At 41.6% G+C, this 23,016-nt stretch overlaps 1 protein-coding gene across 6 annotated transcripts in view; it reads right to left on the bottom strand.

Annotated features, from left to right (window-relative positions):
• The window catches only part of FOCAD (focadhesin), a 144,100-nt gene extending 125,774 nt beyond the window's left edge, over positions 1-18,326 (bottom strand). For 2 of the 6 annotated variants that reach the window (XM_048503710.1, XM_048503713.1), the window contains exons 1-5: positions 18,247-18,326; positions 17,390-17,479; positions 14,169-14,243; positions 12,316-12,470; positions 9,883-9,987 (exon numbers count right to left, since the gene is read on the bottom strand). In XM_048503710.1, the coding sequence (XP_048359667.1) occupies positions 9,883-9,987; positions 12,316-12,470; positions 14,169-14,243; positions 17,390-17,446 (392 nt within the window). In that variant the 5' untranslated portion in view covers positions 17,447-17,479; positions 18,247-18,326. Of the gene's footprint in view, positions 1-9,882; positions 9,988-10,202; positions 10,310-12,315; positions 12,471-14,168; positions 14,244-17,389; positions 17,480-18,235 lie in introns of those variants that run through there. The other 4 variants (XM_048503711.1, XM_048503712.1, XM_048503714.1 and 1 more) reach the window with 4 other exon arrangements.
• Between the last annotated feature and the right edge of the window lie 4,690 nt (positions 18,327-23,016).

Below are 23,016 nucleotides of genomic sequence, written 5' to 3'. Positions count from 1 at the left end.
TTATTTTATCCAAGCTCCGTTCATCACGATTTTATAACAGCATCCAAACATCTTTGAGAACTTCACTGTTTGTGACACTTTGGAGAAAAGCCTAACAGTAGCTGATTAAGTTCATTAGCTGAAGATCAATGTGACTCAGTTGCGACCATTGATCTGAATGTTACATTCCAATGATCCTTTGAAATCATTTGCACCTGATGATTGCATGCTGGGAGAAATTTTCAGAGAGTGAACATTCTACCTGCAGCAGTTAAGAAGCTGAACTAAGACCTCACAATATATGGGTTGACTAGAAGCTCTCTCAATGTGTGCATGTATTTATGTCAGTAGAGATTGTTTACTGTTCTGCTTGAACTTGGAATCTGAAACTGATAAACTGTAATGACATATAAAAGAGTTACTTTGTTTAGTTTGTAAGGTAACATACCTGGGCTTCAGATAAATGTATTTGCTGTTGCTTGCTTCTTAAGAAACAAAGCTAATGCTACCATCGGTAACCATTTTAAGGCTATTAAGTTATGGTCAGTCTTGATTTTTGATGGTATTGATTATATATCAGCTGACTATATGTTCTGTTTGCAAATGCTGTTTTAATCACTGAGGAATGTGTACCTCTCAATAAAATTCAAGAATTTTTTTTTAAAAAATATTGGTGAGTGCTTTGTGTCAACCAAATCAGAATCCACACAGTGGCAGGGGGTTCCTCTTACTCTATAGACACGTTTTAATTAATCCTTTTTATTTGTGACGTTTCCTTGTTGAAAAGCAAATGAAACCATACTGGATTCTCTAGGCAACATTTTAGTTATGTATATACCAGAACTGATGGCACTGTGAGCCCTGTTCCCAATCAATTCATCCTGTACCTGCTCCTAAACAGGACTCAGAGTTCCCTGCCTGCTCATCAGTTCCATAACTTATTTGTTCCAAGACACATTTATTCATTTATGTTCCGCCATGACAACTTTGCTCCTCTTAGAAAGGTCTTCTGCAGGTAATATCCTGCAAATGTGCAAAATCATTAACAGCCCAAACTCATGCATTCTCTGCTGTGGTCCCACCTTATGGAATGGCCTGCCTCATGAAGTTAAGAAGGCTCCCATTCCACCAGCTTTCCACAAACTATATAAAACAGAATATTTAAGAGGGGTTTCTTTGAACAGGTAAATAAGGCTGTATTGTAATGAAATTTGCATTGGCAAAGTGATGGGAACCGTGGTCTATACTACTGCATTGCTGTCCACCACTGTAAGTATGCTCCAAATAGGTAGTCATGTTGTTTAAACATTTATCCTTTTTATCAGCAGTGTCTAGATTTGCTTGTTTTCAAATTTCTACAGTCCAAACACTACTGCACTGTCCATTGGACGTCATATCCTGTTAACTGTATTTGACTTACATTATGTAATCTACCTCAGCAAGAAAAAACAGACTATAACATAAAAATGAATAAAAATAAATCCAAGGTGGCTGAAGTTACCTATCATTGCCAGACGTTCTCCTTTGGCAGCCTCCCCAGTTTTTCTCCCTTTTCTCTATATCACTTCAAAGTTTTCATCAGGAATGCAGCAGTATGCTCCCCAAAAGTGCTGTTTTTCAGGTATAGTCTTTCTTCCCATGGTGATACCATGGAGTTTATTCATCTCATTTTTTCTAGTTCACTGGACTTTACTAACATACACAGTCACAATCCAGATATATTCTTTGCTGTCCTTCCTTTAGAAATTATACTCAGGGGCTACCAAACCCCATTTATTCTCTCTGTGCCACAGGTCGGCCAAATGCTGATGAGTGTTCTTGCTTTGCCTCAAGCACTCCAGTTTCCCAGCCATGGCTCAGAGTCCTCTAACATTTACCATATCCATACTTCTATTTACAGCCAGTGCAGTAATTGGTGTTGGACTAGAATTTGGGAGAGCGGGATTCAAAACCCCACTCAGCCATGGAAACTCACAAGGTGACCTTGAACCAGTCACAGACTCTAATCCTAACCTATTTTACAGAGTATTTGTAAGGAAAAAATGGTGAGGGAAACAGTATGGGGGAAATGCTGAGATTGGCTCCTGTTCCTCAAGCATTCTTGCTGGCTTCCTGCAGCTTCTCTTGGTTTCTGGCTTCCAGGAGACCCCTGTGTTTGCTGGTAAATCTGGGGGTGAGGTTGCCAGTTGCAGGGTGTCCTCAGTCCCTGGGCAAGGGACTGCAAAGGGGAGGGGTGTGGGGAGGGCTGCTGGGCGTTAGAAGGTAGCCCCATCCCCAGACATTCCTTCCAAATAAAATAACACCAAATGGAAAGCCAATTTAATATCACCCATAATAGTACTTTAATATCCCCTGTGACCTTATTAAGATGCTGCGTAACTGAGCACATTTCATTTTACTTAAGGAGGCATAAATGTCACCATTACCCAAATGAAAAAAGCTGATGGGTTAGCCAAATTGATTGCAGAGTGATTTTTCCCCCATATATATACAACCCACTCTCTCACCTAAATGTCCTTCATTTTCTTCAGCAGACAGTCAGAAGAGACCAAACAGGCAAGGAAATTGCAAATATTAACCAGCCCAATGGGGGAAGGGAAATGCACTATAGCTAAGCGCGACCTAGTGAACTCAAAGGACACCGCTGTTCAGCTGACACCACATAGCTGCAGGGCTTTTCAAGATTTTTAATATCCTCCTCTGCAAATACTCTGTAGCCTCAAAAGCCAGAATCACATCCCCCCCATACGACTTGTTCCCAAAGGTGTTTAATTTCAGTACAGCTGAGAACGGGGATCTTGAATTCACCGCTGAGGCAAGCATTCTATAACAGAGTAGGGTGCCAGTCAAACAGGGCCCGCTGCGGTAATTATTATTATTAGTTTCATACCCCATTCAGCCATACCAAAATGCTTTACAGTAATTATCACTTCACAGTAATCAACACAGCATTACAATTATGTCAACAGGTACCTCGACAGAGAAGGTTGCCTCAGGTGCCAAATTTGGAAAGAAAAACTCTTTGCAGCCATTTGAGTGGGCAGCTGCTTTCTGATTCCTACCCATGGTGAAACACTGCCTTATTTTATGTGCAGGTCAGAATCTGGAGGTGTCTTTGTCACCCCTACGTTCAGAATGGAATGACCCAGAAAGGGGTGGAGACTGAAAGCAGCAGAAGGCTGCAAAGCTCACGAAGTTTGGAGGAAGCAAGGCTACCAGGCTGGGACCTTGATTGATTTTTATAAGCCCTCAACACCTTAATGTATCGTTGAAGGCTTTCACGGCCAGAATCGCTGGGGTGCTGTGTGGTTTCTGGGCTGTATGGCCGTGTTCTAGCAGCATTCTCTCCTGACGTTTTGCCTGCATCTGTGGCTGGCATCTTCAGAGGATCTGATAGTAGAGGCCAACGCCTTCCCTTGATGTTGCCTCCTGGCACTGGTATTCGGAGATTTACTGTCTCTGAATGTAGAAGTTTCCTTTATTTCTTTATTTAGCCACAGATAGACCTACCCTTCATGAATATGTTCAATTCCCTTTTAAATTCCCTGTCTGGGCCTGTGGTCATACATCCTCTGGCAGTAGATTCCATATGTTAATCACTAATTGTATAAAGAGTATTTTCTTTTGTCCACCCTGAATCTACTATCCATCAACTTCATGTCAAATATCATTGCAATCTGGCTGATCAGATCAACAATCATGCTGCTGGATTCAGCACCACTTTTTCAAAGTACTCTTCAAGGGCAACCCCATGTAAAGCCCATTGGAGGCATCTAACACTAAGGTTACTGATGTACATCAGTCTGGCCAGGCAGACTGTGATCAGCATGTACATTCTTCTAGTTCTAGGCTTCCAGATCTTGCAGAGGAGCATGAAATATATATCTGATATAATATCTGAAGGGTTAAACCTGTTATTACAAACTAAAATACAGCTTGTTTGGACACCACCACGTGGTATTGCACATACATATAGCAGCTGTAGTTAGCCATAGCTTACAGGTCCATGATTACATTCATTTTCAGACATTAAAATGAATAGTAAACTTTAAGAAACCATCAGCCAACAGTGGAAATGCAAAAATTCAGCACTGATGGGTTGGTTTAGAATACCTTCTCAGCAGCACTATGACACATACAAAGATGTAGTCCACGAGAAGCCTGTGTAAGATAATTTTAGGTCATGAACCCATTAGAAAGCCTGTGTAAATAAGTGTTTGCAGGGCCAATCTTCAGTATGTCAGAGTCAGTGCTGCAGTAGTCTCTCACAAAGAACATTCAGACAGAGGACTAGAACAAAAGTGAATTATCTGCAACCTTTAAGTCACCCCAACCCCTGGTATGTCTACAGGAGAACTAGAATTTGATTTACATCAAAAATTCAGTAACACAGCCAGATTGATTTTCCTGTATGAACAAACAATGTCATGCGGCTGCCAGGCATTTCCATGTATACAGCTGTGACTCCAGTTCTCTCAATGACACGGCACAGCATTTTACTACTTCATATAAGCATTTTTCTTCCTGTCTTGAATTTTAATTCCACAATTTAGAGATAATGCAAGGGAAAATGAAGATAAGTAGGTGGGGTAAGAGAGACAAGCTTTCAGAAATTACCAGTAAATCCTACGCATACTGGAGTCTATGTCTACAAACATTATGCAGTTCATGTGGAACAGAGTAGCCAGCTTCACGTGGAGCCTGGAGATCTCCTGGAATTATGCCTACTACAGAGATCAGCAATCCTGGAGAAAATGGCTGCTTTGGAAATTAGGCCCTAAGGCATTATACGCCAATGAGGTCCCTCCCCTCCACAAACCCCATCCAATAGAGGCTCCAACCACAAGCCTCCAGGAATTACCCAATCCAGAAGTTACACCTCTACTGGGAACATTCAGCGGGTACCTAAAGGTGGGATGGGTCAGCCACTTGGCAGGGCAATGAGATCGCTCTCCATGAAGTACAGCATCTATATGAGGAGAAGATATAACTGTCTATCTACCAAGTTCCTATGAATAGGCAAGTTACACATATTGATCCCCAAAATGCCAATAAGGTAGATCCAGTAGACTGGCTGCCCAAATGCAGAACTGTACGTTACATTGAAATCATATCAAGAACTTTGAAATGCTGGCAAACGTGGTAAAGCTACACCAAATTGCCTTTGAATGGTACCCAGCAGCCAAGATTCTTTTTGAAAAATTTCCAGGAGAAAATGAGACAAAACCAACAAATCAAATGCATCAGAACATTAATCGGATTGGTTATCATACTGAATAGGGAGTCCATTCATGGAGATTTTATGGCTGAATAATTATGGAAATGACTCTACCGATCTTACAGCACTTTACCGAAGCCACATCACAATTCAATAGTTGTTTTAAAAGCCCAACACATATTTAGTAAAGCTGTAATGTATCAGTAGCTAACCTACTCTGCCCCTATGAATACTCAAATAGAAGAGTTTCAAAGGGTTTCTTGGGTTAAATTCATACAGGTTACTTTTGGCACTATTAATAGATTTTAACCAAAAATCCAGACTGGTGCTTTCACATCTGCCAAAAAATCACCTTGCAAACAATTACTAATATGCATTGAAAGTAGATTGAAAGTGTGTATTCAGCATGTGTGAATACACCCTTTACGACAAAGGAGATTATCTTTTGGGAAATGATATTCCCATAGGCCCCAAAAAAACAATCCACAAAGGACAGGGTAGTTTTTCATTGGCATTGCATTAAGTCCAGAAACAAAACTCCTCATTTATTGAATTTAATACACTTAGAACCAGGAGTGGAGCACCCACAAGGACATATGGGGTCACATGTCCCGGGTGCACGCAATCCTGTCATGTGGAGGGGCCACAAAATCAACTCCCACATCCTACCCCGTGCCGACTCAGCTACCAGGTCAGCATGGGGGAAGAGAGGTGTGCCGTGTGGGAGGTGCTTTTGCACCCCCACACCTCCCCCGCGCTGACTCGGCTCATCCGAGTCGGCGCGGGGAGGAGTGGATGGCGCCCTTGGGAGGGTACAAAATTGCCCCCTCAGCCCTCCTCCCCCATGCCAAATCAGCTCGTCCAAGTCATCTTGGGAGGAGGAAATGACGCCTGCAGGGGAGGGGGGCAGTTTTGCACACACCTCCCCCTTCCCCTCTTAGCTGGGCCCTCCCCCGCCCCACCAGGCTGACTGGAACTACTGCTGGCTCAGGTAAGTGGGGTGCGGGGGGAGGCGTAGCTATCACAGGGCACAGGGAGCTCCATTTTGCCCTGGGCACCATTTCCCCCCACTACACTTTTGCTTAAAAGCCATCTCTGTACCCATGCCTGAGCCCACGAAAACCACTAGCAACCATAAAAAATAGCAATTACTTTTAAAAAAACCTCTCACAATAAGGAAGAAAACTCAAATTTCATTCCCAAAGACTTGATGAAACAATGTGATTTTCATCTTTAAAAATCTTCTTGAGAGCAACATGGATGACAGTTACCAGAATCCTAAAGATGTGTTGTCATATTTTGTCATTTATATCCTATTTTTTCTCCCCAATTTGGATCCCAAGTGGCTTTCAGCATTTTTCCCTACAATTTATCCTACGAAGGGGGTTAGACTGAAAGTGTGTGACTAGCCCAAGGTCACCAAGGCTTTGCACTAAGGCTGCCCCTTCTTACCTGTAATTCCTAAGAGACTGGCTTATATCACCCTCAATTAATTGCAGTTATAAGATAAAGCGAAATAAAAAAGCAACTTCGTGCTTTCCTGACTTAAAAAAAATCATAATTTGTCCTTCATGAAAAACCAAACCAACACCCCTCACAGTCACTAAGCATCTTTGCCTCAGGTGAAAACCCTTTTTAGCCAACAGAATATGGTGATCATTTCAGATAAGTAACCTGGAACTTCCCTGGAAACTGAGATCATTAATTTTGTGTGGTCACTGAGTGTGTCTGACTGCGGTTTCTTCCAAGTCTCTAGGATATGTGAGTGACAACCCTCCTCCATCCCCCACACCATTAAAAACCAGTAAATAGAAGATTTTGCAGCATTTCTGGAAAACATTCATTGTTCAAGCTCAGTCTTTGGCAGACCTCCAAGAAAAAGGGAGCCACAGAGTTTGGGGAAGTCAACTAAGAACACTTGTATGCTCCTATGGGAGAAACAGGACTAGTGATTGTGCCATGTTGACAGTACAGACAATGACTGCAACAGACCATAACAGAAGAGAGGCCTTTTCCACATGCACAGCTTACCACAGATTTTTCCCAGTAGTTAAACTGTGTGTCTTGAAAACGTTTTCTATGAAATCATTCTGCACATCTCTTGTTGTTTTGGGTGTAAATTCCTCTTTATCTCCTCAGCTGCATTTATTCTACATACTATGCTGAAAATGTATTATTCCTGAAGGTTGCGGAATGTCATATTTGAAGCAGGTGAGCAATCCTCCCCCAGTTTTTTCTTTTGAGCAGGTCCTCTGGCATTACTGCAGAGTTACATTTTGAAGTGCCAATTCAAAAATGTCTCAGCCTCTATTTCTACTATTGAGAACTACCAACTCAAAATGGAAGCCAAAGCAGGCGCCATTACCTGAAAGAACAGAAACACATCCCTCCCACCCCCCAGTGCACACTCACAAAGAATCACTTTTTTGGCCAAATGTGATCTGCAGTAACACACGATCATTACTGCAGCAGTCCCTGATTACATGCAGCAATTATTCCTAGCATTCTTTTCAATTGCCGCAGTATCTCAGTATTTTATCACTGAAGCAATCACCCCCACCTTCAAAATTGCTCGGTGCTCTAACATTTACATTGCAAGTTCGATATGAAAGTGACAAAGCTGATCCAATCAACCACGTTAGTTTGCATCTCTGCCTGAACAATAGCATCATAAGTTTTATTTGAAATTGACAAAGCTGACCCAATTGACTCTGCTACTTTGTATCTCTGCCCCAATGTCACGTTGCTAGTTTGATATGACAAAAAGAAAAACATTAAAATTCCCTTTGAAAACAGAGAAGGATGGGATGGAAAACAAAGGAAAAACACGATTGCATGCAACTGTATCTAACAAAACAACATAGTGCAGGCAAAATAGTAAGTAACTTCCTGAGCAGAACCATTGCACCACAGCTTTGCTCCCTCTTCGAGAATGTCTTTCTGAACAATTTTGTATAGCAACAGAAGTTCCAAAGTGTGATCACCACTGCCCAGAGGATTATTGGCTGCCCTCTTCCCTCTTTGGAAGAACTTTATAATTCCCACTGCCTAAAGAAAGTTCAGAATATCCTGAAGGATCCATCTCATCCGGCATACACTTTTTGAAATGTTACCATATGGCAGACGATATAGGATTATAAAAACTAGGACAAATAGGCTCAGAGACAGCTTCTATTCTAGAGCTGTGGCTATGCTGAACTCCATGGTTTCGTGTTGATGTGTTTGGGGCTGTGCAGGGATGAATGGAGGAAGGGGAATGTGAGGATGGGTTGTGAGGTCTGAAATAGTGTGCATCGGGGAATGCTTGTAAATTTCATTGTGCGTACACAATGACAATAAATGCTGCTGCTGCTGCTTCGTCTAGATCACAGGTGTCAAACTTGTGGCCCTCCAGATGTTATGGACTACAGTTCCCATCTACCCCTGCCAGCAGCATGCTGGCAGGGGATGATGGGAACTGTAGTCCATACCATCTGGAGTGCTGCGAATTTGACACCTGTGTTCTAGATGGCTTCCCAATAGCCTCAGGCAGACTGTTCCATAATGTAGGAATCACCACAGCATTTGTAAATGCTGCTTTCATCTGTTTGCAAGGTGGGACTATCTGAAGGCTTTTCTCTGATGAGCTGTCACAATGGAACATAGCAGGGAATGCAATCCTACACATCTATGTGTCTGATGCCTTTAAGGTAGGCAACAGCTGACAACATCAGGCTGGATTCCCTCCTATTGAGGAAGAAGTCAGAAACAGGAGGAGCAACTGGGTAAGAGAGAACTGTCCCACCTCCCCTATCCATCCTAGGTCTTAAGAGAGGGAGAAAGGGCCATAGCAGCTGAGACATGCCCATCTCAGCCTTCCCAAAAGCTTCCAATATTAATCTCAAAGGAAATACTGGTTACAAGTTTAGTTTTTAAAAAACTAAAACAGTTGATTTTTTTTAATTTATGGGGCTTTCATGAGGGAATCTAGAGCAGTAGCTAGGGCAGATACAAGAAACTTCACAGTCCTGAGTTGTTTCAGGGATATTCCTCCATCTTCCCTAGCAGATGTCTCTACTCAAATACAGCAATCCACTAATTAAGTTTCCAAAAACAGATAAATAACATTTAAATATTCCAAGAATACATAAAAGACTTTGAATATCATTCAAGTATCAATTGTTGAAAGAGATATACAATCCCACAAGTTAAACTGAATTCAACTACACACATGGAGTTTGATCCCAGCAATACCCTTCTGTTTTTGGCACTAACCCAAAATGAATGGAAGGACACCTTGGCATTCAACTCATTTTGTCTTACTAATCTCAATTCAAAGCATATTGGCCGTCCTAACAGAAAAAGGACTAGTGATCTGCAAAACTCTCATTTTAGAATAGCTCTCCAGAGCAACTGCTTTGGGGCAAAACAAGACTTCAGGCACAAGATACCCCAGAGACGCTCAGCTAATCTTATTGTCAACTATGCAGGAAACATTATAGTGAGTTTATAAAAAAATGTAGGAATCATTAGCCAAGAGGCTGTAGATGAACCAAAAGTTCTTGCCTAGTCTCCACAGGTGTTTGTAATATAATATTACTTTATTTCTCTGGGATGTATATATCACTCTCTCTAGAACTACTTCCATGGAGTTCCAAAACACAAAGCCACATACAAACAACCTTAAACTATTCAAATCAGCATACCTGATTGCATATAATTCTCCAAGTTGTTCCTCCCCATTTTTGGTCAACAGTCGTATTTGCATATCTAGGAGCTTTACAATAGTTTTTATCAAGCCATGGACGTTCCTGAGAAAACACAATGAACCCATAATATTACAATCAAAGTTATTTCACTGAAGAAATCCTTTACAACTTCTAGTCTGGAACATTGTTAATTCAGAATGCAAAAGGGAATTATTAAAATTGAACATGCTACTCAGCCTGTGTTATTTTTTTTAATTACTTGCAATTAAATCTAACATATGTAACAGTAATTGGGGGTGGGGGATTATTCAGCCTACCCACATCAAGTCCAGATAGTTGTATTGTCTTTCTAGCAGTGGCAGCCTGTGGGTGGTTCATTTGCCCAAAGTCTGCACTCCAAAATTCCAAAGCAGGCAGGATCAATCCACGCAGTCGACAGAGGGTTTGAGACCAGCCCACATGCCTCAAGATCCCTGGAGAATTTTTGGACTAAGTGAAGGCATGAGAAAATTCAATCTAACACATACTTTTCTGAAAGGCAGGGGGAAATATGTTTTGAATGGTACAAGTCCTCAAAATGTCAGCTCTGGGGTCACTACCATGACCCCATAATACAGCACAGGTGGAAAACCAAATTACTGGCCTTGAGCAAGAAAACAACTTGGCGTTCTTTAAGCAAAAAGCAGGAAACCTGTTGCCTATTAAGCTTTGGTTTCGCCATAGCTGGTCTTCCTTTTATCTTTTACCTGTTTACTTTAATTGAGCCCCCCACTCACATGCCCCTGTCAATTAACAATAAAAGTATGTGGGGTATAAAGTTGTCCATTTATCTCTAGCAACCTTGCCTCAAAGTAGACCAAGAAATATATTACAGTTAATAAATGCATGACATATCACATACTCTTAAATCACCGAAAATTCTGTTGATTGTTAGGATTTTTAATACAAATGTAATCAAGACAAAAAGGGCTTTATAAGTGTTCATACAGCAGCAAAGTTATAGGTTAAACCTAGGAGCCGGTTTGGTGCTAATTTTCCCTTCAAATTTATCCATCACGTTATTTTCTTGTTTTGCATTCTGTCCTCACTATCACTGTGTGAGAGAAATGAGGCAGCAAGAGAGAGTAATCCCCCTAAAGTAATTCACTGAATTCAACAGCCAAGTGGAATTGTGGACTCATGCCCTCCTGGCCCATCACCCAGCCACTACACCACCCTGGATCTCTAACAAGTTCTTTGGAACACAGCGAAGCTGTCTGTGAAAAACAGAATATATTATTTTTTTACCTGAACAATATACAGACTTCAGTGAGAATCTTGGGGGAAAAAGTTCCCTTCAATTAACAAAAAGGGTGCAATTTGAAGAACACTTTCCAGGAAGTAAGTCCCAATGAATAAAACTGCGGTCACTTCCACACATGCAGAATAATGCACTTTCACAATAGTTTGCAAGTGGATTTTGCTATTCCGCACAGTAAAATCCAGCTGCAAAGCGCATTGAAAGTGGTTTGAAAGTGCATTATTCTGCATGTGCGAAAGGAGCCTGAATGAGGATTGCTTTCTAGATATCCTAGTTATCACGCTTGCACAGAAAACCTGAAAACAGCACTGGCTCAGATACAAAAGGTTTCAGAACCATGTAGGCATTTCAAAAATCGTGATTTCTAAGCCTCATATATCAGAAGAATTATATTTATTCCAACTGTTCTGAATCATTCCTCTAGAGCCAAGAGCCATTCAACATACGTATCAGGATGCCACTGCCAGGGGGGAGGGAAGCTATGGGGAAGAGTTTTGCCTTTTGCTTCTGAAGGTGCTCATCAGCCTTCTGTTGTTGGAGTTCTGTGGTAAAGCTACACTCTCAAGCTGGGTTCTGTCTACTGCTTTGGTTCACATGGAAGGGGGGATTGTTGCATTGTATTATCAACAGTTTTGGCGCCTTCTGGCCAGAACGGTCTTTTGCTGTTACTCTGCTGTCATGAATAAAATCCTTAAACCCATCAAGTGAGTTGTTCTGTGAACTGAGAGTTTGACACTATGCCCAAGTCTTCACTTGAGACAAAAGGAAGCCTGGACTATTCCAAACCTCCAAATATGGCAGACAGCAAAATGGAGAGTCTGGGTGTTGTATGCCAGGGATTACAGGGCTAAAGGTAGATATGCAAGATCTGTGTCAAGTCCAGCCTCTAGAGATTCATATGCCCAATTTATAGTGAGGAGAGTGGAACTCTCAAAAGGTACCATTATTCAAGGTTATTGGTCTTGCAACGATATAGTTTTCACCACAATGTTTTCCATGCTGCAGCATATACCCCTAGGGAATCAATGGAATATCATCCCAGATATAGCACTCTGGTTGCCAGAATAAATATGCCACAACATGAAAATAGTCAAACAGGATATAATATGGACAACACAAGCAGCCATTACCTGGCAGAAGGAATCAGGTTGAGAGATCCATTAAGAACATAACTGAACTCTGCATGACCCTGGGCAGTAAGTGTGATCAGTGCCTCACAACACGCTGTCCGAAGGACCACATTATCACTGCAGCATGTTTCCCAAAGCAAGTTTAATGCAGTGGTCTGAAATCAAAATGAGAAGACATGACACTCAGTAATGCTGCTTCATCACTCGATCGACACATTGCTCCCATGTCTTTAAACTGAACATTAAGGATCTAATGTACTGTGAGGAAGTCCTAGCTTTAAAAAAAAAAAAAAAAAAGCTTGTTGGCTCCAAGGTAGTGGAATAGCTTCCATACTTCTCTTTTAGCCTTCAGAAAGTTATACATGGCCCATTTATTTTCACAGAAAATGTGTATGTTGCCACTTCAGAGACCAGCTTGAATGGGCTGGACAAAATATCATTCACAAGATGTAGTCTGGAAAAATCTGTTAAGAATGTTTTTGATGTAATGGATGTTAGACAGCTAACATCTATCTCAAACTACATTTGTGCCATTTTTTGTCCTTTATAAGGATTTGTTATTTGATTTTGAGCTCACCATGATTTTAACAGGGGCAATTATAAGTCATCGTAAACTCCAGCAAGGTGGGATAGAATATTTCAGAACAACTCTTGGAGATGATTCATTATTTTAAGTCAATGAGATTTGAGTCCAACAGAGGAAGTATGTTAGGGTTGCCAGTTCCAGGTTGAGAAATTTGGGGGGCGGGAGGTTGAGGAGGACAGGGTTTGAGGAAGAGAAGGACTTCAGTGGGATTTGGGGGAGTTAATGCCATGGAGTCCATCTTTCAAAGTAGCAATTTTCTCCAAGTAAACTAATCTCTGTTGCCTGGAGATCAGTTGTAATTCCAGTAGATCTCCACCTACCACCTAGAGATGAGAAATCTTAAAGTCTGATAAGAAAAAAATAACATTTTTTTCAGGAAGAACTCTCCCATTCCCATGACCAAATCTCCCGATTCTGCTACCACAAAGTGTTTGCCGTAAGTACAAACTTGGTATATGATCACACTCACTTGTAGCCTCTGTCGTCTTCAAAAAATTACATTACGTTATATTTGGATGTTGATAAAAATCACAGCACAAAAAAGAATCTTGATCTGCAGACAAGACCCCAGAGCAAGACTCCTTTTTGTACTACTATTAAATCGATGTCAAAATGGGCTCGTAGGCAGTAGTTCCTACAAGGGGGAATAAGGGAGACTGTGATGAAAGCAATTCCCCCCCCAAAAAATTTTTAGAAGAAGAACAGTTTGGATGTATACCACCCCTTTTTCTCCTGTAGGAGACTCAAAGGGGCTTACAATCTCCTTTCCCTTACCCCACCCCCACAACAAACACCCTGTGAGGTGGGTGGGACTGAGAGAGCTCCATAGAACTGTGACTAGCCCAAGGTAACTCAGCTGGCATAAGTTGGAGTGCACAAGTTAATCTAGATCCCCAGATAGCCTCCACAGCTCAAGTGGCAAAGTGGGGAATCAAACCCGATTCTCCAGATTAGAGGGCATCCAATGGTGAAGCATCTTGTGGAAGTTTTTTCATAAGTGAATAGTAGTGACATAAGGAACTGCCTGAAAAACTTCTTGGCATTCCCAGAGAGTTGTTGGCATATCCGGATCCAACACTACCATAACGCAGTCCACTACTAGGAAGCATTCTTTTCCTGCAAAGGATTGTTTTGCAACTGGAAAGATTTAGAGTTCCTACGACCACGCATAAAGGCACATTTGTGACTCATCAATCATGCAACCCCAGAAAAGCAGTTTCCAAAAAGGTTGCAGGGAAAAGAAAAGGGTGTGAGCAAAGCAACAAACCTGGTTCGTTGACTGGCTTATCTTTTTGGATGAAGTGTTTTCTTTCAGCACAGCGGCAACAAGGTGGTTCACAGCCTGTGCAGAAAACATAAATCACTGAGAAGGTCACTGAAATTATCCCATTATCATTTCTCATAGGAACGACTCTAGCGATGGCATCTCAAGCTCCACCAGGAGTTCTAGGATTCCTTGCAGTGTCTTAGAGCAGTGATCAAATGGATCATGGAGCCTTTTCCTGCTGAGTTTATAGGCTATTTTTAACTGCCTTCTGCAATAATCTCCTGCATAGAATGAAACAATGCCATAAAATATGCCTCTCTTTAAACACAAGAGTTAGGATTGCAAAGTGAGGTCACTCAGTAGAGGGCAATTTTTTTACATGGCTCTGACCTTTGGCTTGTTCCTCACTGTGGAACACCTCCTGGTCCTTGGTTTCCTTTTCCTTTCTCCAGATTTTTTGGCCTGCTGCCAACAGTCCTGGTCTTGACATCAGTGAAGTCATAATTCTGGCTCCCCCTGTTCCTGCTATGTGACACTGATACCTGATAGCTTACTGTTACAGCTGAACTGTGTCATGTCTCTTTAAACCATTCTCTTGGTTATGCTTTATGAGAGTCATGAAAAACAGCGGCTGTTTCTCATTCCACCACAGGCCAAGTGTCAGAAACACACAAGGAAGGGGGACAACACCCTGCTAACTTCATAGAATAATATTAGCACCTGGCATTTTAAACAAAAAAATAAGTTTTGTCTAGTTACAGTACTTATATCTTGCTGAATCTCCTCAGATTCAAAGCAGCTTCATCGTCATAGTGACTTCACATTCAAAATATGGCTGTGCCAAAATTAACAACATTGCCACAGTCATAATGAAAATACATTATACATCACTTTTGAGTTAGGAATTAATCTTTACATCACTGTGTAATTATTACCACCACCCTTTAAAGAAGGTCATTATTATGGTCCCCATATAACAGATCAAGAACAAAGACCGAGGGACTTGACTAAGGCCCTTGCAGCCATGGTGGAATTCAAAGTGCAAAGGCAAATGTGTAGCAGAACATAAGAGTGTGGCTGGATCAGAACAAAGTTCCATGTAGCCTAACATCCTGTTTCCCAGCGGCAGCCAGCTTGTTACCATTGGAAAACCCAAAACCAGCACAAAAAGATAATAGCCTTTCAATTCCCCTACATAGCAATTGCACTATCTTTGTTATGAAATGCCTGGGTGTTAAAGACTGGGGTGGAAGGGGTGCCACTAATCTTTTTTTCCTATTTCAGGCTGCGGAGGAGGATGGACCAGATGAAGGGAAAGGGAGACGTTAATGAGTAAGAGTGTGTGTGTGCTGTCTCACTGAATTCTATTTCTCCTTTCAACCCAGCGGGATCTGGGTAGCCATGCCCCTGCATCTGTTGCTGAATGCCAGGAAAGCCTATGGAAAAACTAATAATCCTCAATGAAGAATTGACTTGGTGTGTATCACAGAGATTTTGCAAAAGCAAGCAAAGTGCAATGTTTTTCCCTGCCTTTGCAGGGAAAGCATAGTGGCGAGCATCCACCAAGCTTCTTTTAGGTCTTCTGCTCCTCCCTGCACTTTCTTCTCTGCAGGCAGGCTACTGCAGCACAGGTTCAGAGGAAGTATGTTACAGGGTTGCTCCTGGCCAGGACATGGATCAAAATGAGAAGAGAAGGTTGCCCAAAGTGAGCAAGAGAGAAGAGCTGCTCTCTTTCCCACTCTCTCTCTGGCTGTGGAGTAGTTGTTACACATGTAGGAGGAGGGGTTGGGGGGGTTGGAAGGGGAGAGAAACCATCCCACCCCAAGACTGAAACAAGGACATGACAAGCTGTAGTCATTTCCCTGGAGCAATGGACCCTCTAAGCCAGTGATATATTGCTAAATACAGGGGGGAAATATAAGTGCCAAAAAGAGAGTAGCACAGCATTAGAGGGTGAGTAAAATGGCAGCTTGGGATGCTTCAAGTGGGATGATCAGGTAAGAACAGAAGCCACAGGGAAGTCCCACCACAAAGCAAGCAGCCGCAGGGCAAGTAAAGTCAGTATAATAGGCCTAAAAATCCTTCTTACGGGGGAAAGAGGAGTTAAGGAAGAAGGATTAAGTCAGTCCCGAGTCTTTACTATGGGGGAAAAAGACCTGGAGTAAAAACATATGACAAGCAGCAATTTAGCAACAGGGAGAAAAAACTCCATCCTGAAAATACTGTAACCTGGGAGACCAACAACAGAACAAACGAAGAAGGATGCACACAAGATTAGTTGCCAACCACAGGTCCTGCCACACTGAAAATACCTTCCAGCACCAGTCACAGATTTGTGACAAACTCAGTCACAATAAAAAGGATCACAGGTGGGAAAGCATTTACACAACCAGAATCACTTCATGGAAGTAAGCCTATCCAACAAGCACTTGTAACATGTAAAGTGGATCTAAGGTTCCTGGCACAGTGTATTTGTACATCAGAAGGGTGTTACAATACAACAGCCAGGACTGTGATGTTGCCTGAACATCAGACAACAGGATGTTCTCATATAAGCAAATTACTGGAATAACAACTGGAAAAGTTCTAGAGAACAATGAGTTCTTAGATGGGACACAACCTGGGAACTCAACATGCAAGATGCCTGGAGAACTTAGAAAGAGCAAGAAATAAAAAGTAACAATCAAAATGAAGTCACTCTCTGACTTTAAACAGAAAAGGATTCCTTCTAAATTCTGCAGATATCACCTGCAGGAACTTCCCTGGAAAAAAAACAAAGAAACTTTCTATATATGCTTCTCAACTGGTGATACAAACTCTTACATTTATTTCCAAAACTTCACAAAAACTGAATCAGGAGGAACAATAAAATACAAACACCCTTAAAAGTACTGCCATGATCTGTACAGTTTCTTCTCTTCCTGCCTTATGGGTTGGTGTCTTGCTTTTTGTTAATTCTCAAATGTGTGTACATGTACATACACAAACCTTAAGGCTCTTTATAGCTGGGGACTAATTTAGTTTTCTCTGGTCATGTTGAACTAGAATGTTCTGTTGGAAGATCTTGGTCTGCACCCACAGAGTAAAAAAGAAGAAACCAATGACATCTTAGAGGCTAACACAGTGTAAGCTTTTGCAAGGAAGAGTTCATCAGAGTACCTCAGCCTTGTTCTACGTGACTTTAAAAATCACAAGATATTCCAACCAGAAAATTACTTCACCTGTGACTGTATAAGGGTGTTAGGAAAATCAAATCTCTTTCTGATTTCTTCAGCCATTGCTGTACCTGTTACATAAATCCCATTCAGTTTCTGCAACAAAGATGATAAAGTATGATAATACGGAACAGATACCCATTAAGAAGTCAACTATTGTTATAATGTGAAATTCACATGGGGAAGCAGAAATACAATACAAATGAAAAACTATGATCCAGGATTTAAAAGGAAGTTCCCTCTAATAGGATGTAACGTGTAGCAGTACAGCTAATGTTAAACATCAAGAATATGGAAGGAAGAAAACACAATCACTATTGATCCATATACTCAGGGGCATGGCATGGAGCTTTATAGAGAAAGCCTCAGTACAATTGGAATTCAAAGTTGTCTATGACATTAGTAGCCCTGTGCTTGAGTGCTCTTTTATAAATTGTAAAACATTTGTAGCCCTGTGCTTGAGTGCTCTTTTATAAATTAAAGAGTAAAAAACTTGACAGAAATTAGTTAATTAGATGTCGTCTCCCCACACCTCTTCAGTGATTAAAATTTCCCCATCCTACTTGAAAGTCTGCCCCCAAATGTTTTAATGACATGTCACTACCCCACAACCAAAACCAGAAACGTTACTTTCCTGTAAATATAAGAGCAACTCATGCACAATCATCACGCAGGGTCTGATACATTTCAGACAATAGTTGAAAGAGCAAAAAGTTTGACATCAACCCCCTCCCCCCCGCCTTGTAAGTTTCAGGACTTGCTTTCAGTTCTCCCTCCTGCCCAAAGACTCAAACAGCCAAAAACAAGATATTAGAACACAGCAGCTGCCAATATTCTAAACAAGCATTCCACCCCCTACAAACCGCTACAGCGACCCGGCTGCTTCCAACGTGGGTCTGTCAAACTCAGCACCAACATTCCACGCCGACGAGTTCCAGAAGCGCATACTCAGAAGCGGTCGGCTTCCGCCCGCCCCCGCTCTCCCATTAACAAATCAACTACGAGGAAAGGGCTATCGGGCTTCGTAGTTATTACTGAGCATGCCCCGAAGAAAGAGCATGCGCATTATGAAAAATGAAGCCTGGCCAGACTTTACTGGAATTGTTTGTTTACAGGACACATGCAATAATAGGACGGGGGTGTACGGCATGATGTATAGTTAGGTAACTTATTAGGTATAACGTGCTTTGGTTCATGATGCTTCTATTTATAATGTTAAAATAATTTTAAACATTGTAATCTTAATATAATGAATACTAATTATGTTTTATAACAAATCAGTTCTACAGAGTTCAATACGACTTACACGTGTGTGCGTGTTTCCCTCGTCCAAATATTGGAAATCAGCGACTATTCTTAGTATAGGAACCTCCACATTATTTCTGGTAATAAATCGTAAAGTTCAGGGTTGGCGGTGTTAATTTTTTTCCCTTACAAAGTTTCGTTTTCTCACATTGCTTGCTACTTTTTCCGTTTTAAAGATGAAGCATTGCGAGGAAGCTTTCCCAAAACCCACTAGCACCACTTTCTTCCATACCATGGATTAGTTTGTTATTAACCAAAGCCAAATACGCTAGTATTCACATCTGTAATTCTGTAGTCAAATGGGGCTCAACTAGCTTCAACAAGATTTGCCTTGCCTATCCTTATAGTCAGGGGTAGTATGGGTATTCTTGGTGTGAAAAAAGCATGATTTCATTTACACAACTTGAGTAACATAAACTAATACCCTGAGGAGGTATATTTCTTGAGAATGGCATTGAACTCCTAAGAGCTCCTTGGTCATATTTGTAGGCTTGCCATTTGCCTGGGGGCAGCAAGCTAGTTACTGACTTTGTGCTTCAGGCCCTGCTGGAGATTTTCACTCAAGCACAAACAAAAAGCAGGGTCAGGGAATAATGTCACATCTCTAGTGTAAAAACCATAGGTATGTACCAGTCCCTAGTGCACTGTAACATCACTTTCAGGTACCATAAGTGAATGAGAAAAAGTGATCTTCAAAAAATGTTGTCTTATATCTTGGCTAGAGATTAGATTTTTGTATAATTTTATCTTTTATTCCTATTTCCTCCAGTTTTCTCCTAAATCGCCCACAAATGATAAATCTGATGGAGGCTTAAAATGTTCTCCTTCTTTCTAAGGAATGCAACCTAGAAGCGTCTTATTTAACACTGGAGACCCCAAACAAAGAGCCAGGCTCACTTCTGACACTATATTACTCACTCAGGCACTGGCTCTCAAATCCATTCAACAGAAAAGTTGGCCCAAAACAACAGCTTTTTATTTACAAGAGGGGCAAGTTTGCAACAAACAGCTTTAGCAAACATGCAAGAACTGGGAACTGAAACCAAGAGCTCCACCCAATGGAGCCAAACGAAATCACAAATATGATAGGGGAGGAGCAGACTGTCTGTTAAATACATATATACATAGTAAATATACCACAGCCCTATATTTATTTTAGGGGTATCAACTCTGGTTAGGAAATTTGGAGATTTGGGAATGGATCCTGGGGAAGGTGGGGTTTGGTGAGGGGAAGGGCCTCAGTGATATATCATGCCTTGAAGTCCACCTTCCTAGCATGGTAAAGTGGTTAAGAGCCACAGACAAATCTGGAAAACAGGGTTTGATTCCTCCACATGAAGCCTGCTGGGTAACCTTGGGTTAGTCACAGTTCTTTCAGAACTCTCTGAGCCCAAGCAGAGGGAGGCAATGGCAAACCATCTTTGAACATCTGTTGCCTTGAAAACCCTATGGGGTTGCTGTAAGTCAACTGTGATAATAAAAAAACTTGCACACACAACCTTCCTAAGCAGTCATTCCCCAGGGTGTTATGGCTCAGCCTGGTCTGGCTGAGGACCTCTGGAGGAAGACAGATGGAGAGGAGGGGACAGTTTTGGTTCCAGATTCCCAGGCACTGCCTGTAAACGCAGAGCCTGAGCAGTCATCAGAGGCTCAGGCAGAGCATTCAGGTTGGGATCCACAGCCAGATCTGTTCTGAGATTCCCCTGCCAGGGTCTAGCTCTGAGACTCTTCAGCCTCTTGATACTAAGTCAGAGGGGACCACCCACCTGAAAGCCCTCCATAGGGCTAAATGAACTTATACCACCTGAAGGCCCCAAGCACCGTGTTCTTGGCTGCAAAGCCCAGGGGCAAGCCAAGTAATCTCGGTTCCATCCTGGGGATATTTCTGGCATGCCCCCACTGCACTGACTGGGCTAGCTGTCATGGGAGAGCACTGATGGGGTGCCCATCATCCCAGAGGGCCCCCTGGGGGGTTGTGGCATGAGCCTGTTGGCGTTTTTGCCCTCTGGATTGGGCCATAAGTAAACAAAATTTCTAAACTGTTGTCTGCTGCATGGGTAAAGCATACTTGGTAAATTCACAGTGTTGAAAGAACAGTCACTGACGGTATCATAGCCCTGACCATGAGGTGCTGGAGGTCTCTATCAGTTCCATCAGATCTATGGTCCCACTGATTACAAAGCAACTTTAAATTCTTTTCAACAGAGCTCTAGGTAAAGTTATAGTTTGCAAAAAATCAATAAAACATAGAAAGGAGTGACACCGTTTAGAATTTATTATAGGAATCAGTCAAAGTAAACCCTGGCACTAAAGAAAATATTTAGTTTAAAGCTCTTAATCCAGGCAGTAAAATTTAACTTGAGCAAAACAGACTTTATTATTACTATCATTAAGGGTAATTTAAAACATTGTAAACGTTGAAGTAGGACCACTTCTAACAGAAATGGTAGGTGGCTATATGTGGCTCATATCCAGACCAGTAGTGACCTTCATTCAGACTGCTAGCAAAATGATTTCCAAATATGATATGTGATTAGAGTATGAAAATAAGCCCCTGCTAGAATAGAAGCCCCTTCTCTGCAGAATAACATCTACAAACACCAAGCCACCCTAAAATTCATGGCTAGAAACAAATAATGAGCGAGCTTTGCATTGTGAGACAGTTTTGTTCTGCTTCTTTCAGGCAAATTAGCCACATAAATTTCAGACATTTGTATTTCCTGTCTGAACTATAGTTTTTTCATACTCACAGCTAGTTGGTAACCACTATTCCATGGCATAGTTCCTCACCTCTGGTGTGTATAGATATGAGCTAAATAACTACATGGGTGGAAAGACAACTGCTTGTGTCTTTCTCAGTGGGAAACTGGTTGTAGCCATGTAGCTTCTTAAGCCATATACCACTCTCTAGTGCCATGAGGTTGTTCCACAAAGTATCTGCTATACCATTAGCTATGACTCACTGGCCCATGGTTTGGAGACATAACTATGGATTGACATCAATCTGTCTAAAAACGCAACTAGGCACAAAGGTGAAACAACCTAACCTTGGATGTACAAAACCCTAAAAAGTAGAAGATGAGGGATGTCAACGGTGCAATCCTAAATAGGCGTATGCACTTCTAATCCTATTGACTTCAACAGATTTAGAAGGGTGTAAGTCTGTTTAGGATTGCACTGTTGCCTCAGTCCGCCAGAAGGGTTGCCAGTCTTCAGGTGATAGGTAAATACTCTGACAAAAATTCATGGTCATGCAGATCCTCAGTAACTGTAACTCTCTGTCTCTATACTCTATAAGAGGAAATTAGTGGCTTGCAGCTCAAATGTCTCAGTACCAGAGCAGGAGACATATTGATCAATTGCAGCAAAATGTCAAAAATCCTTGCAGATTTACAGTACCATTCTATGCATACTTCCCTGGGAGTAGGCACCACTTAACATAGTGTCTTACTTCTGTAAAGACTTGTATACTGTTACTGTAGCATAATCTCTCAAGGAACTGAGCACAACAGACTCATGAAGGGAGTGTTCATTTGGGAGGCAGATAGAATGGAAAATGTAAACAATGGGGTCAACAGGCAATGAAATGCACAATGTGATATTCCTGTATGGAACTCAGTTGAATCAGAATAGTGATTACTCATAATCTTCCCAGATGACCTAGAGTATACTAACTTAACATTGATAATGTGGTAGAGATCTACTGTATTCACTTATATCTCCTCTCATAGTACCAGGCTGAATACATTCAAATTCAATATTCTGTTCTGGAATTTCCTTTGAAATACTTCTGTAAAGAATGGCGTCTTTCAGGTCAGCAGCAGAGTGTCCTGGCAGATTGAAATGTTCTCATAGCAGTTCTGGAATGCTGCCATTTTTTACGATACGATTTGTGTAAAGAACATTGACATGGGCCCTAATAGAGATAGCCCAGGCTAGCCTGATCTTATAAAGTCTTGGAAGCTAAGCAGAATCAGCTCTGGTTAGTACAGTACACGGCTGGTTGCTTCACAGAGGCAGGCAATGGTAAACTATCTCTGAACATCTCTTGCCTTGAAAATTCCATGAGGGAGCCATAAATCAGCTACAGCTTTATGGCAAAAAACAAAACAAAAACAAACTCTACGCAGATATGGAGACAAAATTGGCATCTGGGTGTGTTACAAGTTCGGTTCCCTGAACTTATGCTGTGGTTCAGCACTATGGTTGCTGGTGAATGGGGTGCAGGGGGTGGGGGACCAGGGTGGGGGGCATCATCCCTATGACTGAGCTGCCTGAGTGTGGTTTGTTTTCTGAGAGGTAGCTGTAAGTATGTAGATGTGTTTAAG

This window comes from Sphaerodactylus townsendi, linkage group LG07, assembly GCF_021028975.2.
Source record: "Sphaerodactylus townsendi isolate TG3544 linkage group LG07, MPM_Stown_v2.3, whole genome shotgun sequence".
In the NCBI taxonomy this organism is placed as follows: Eukaryota; Metazoa; Chordata; class Lepidosauria; order Squamata; family Sphaerodactylidae; genus Sphaerodactylus; species Sphaerodactylus townsendi.
This window is presented reverse-complemented; position numbering and strand designations above follow the sequence as displayed.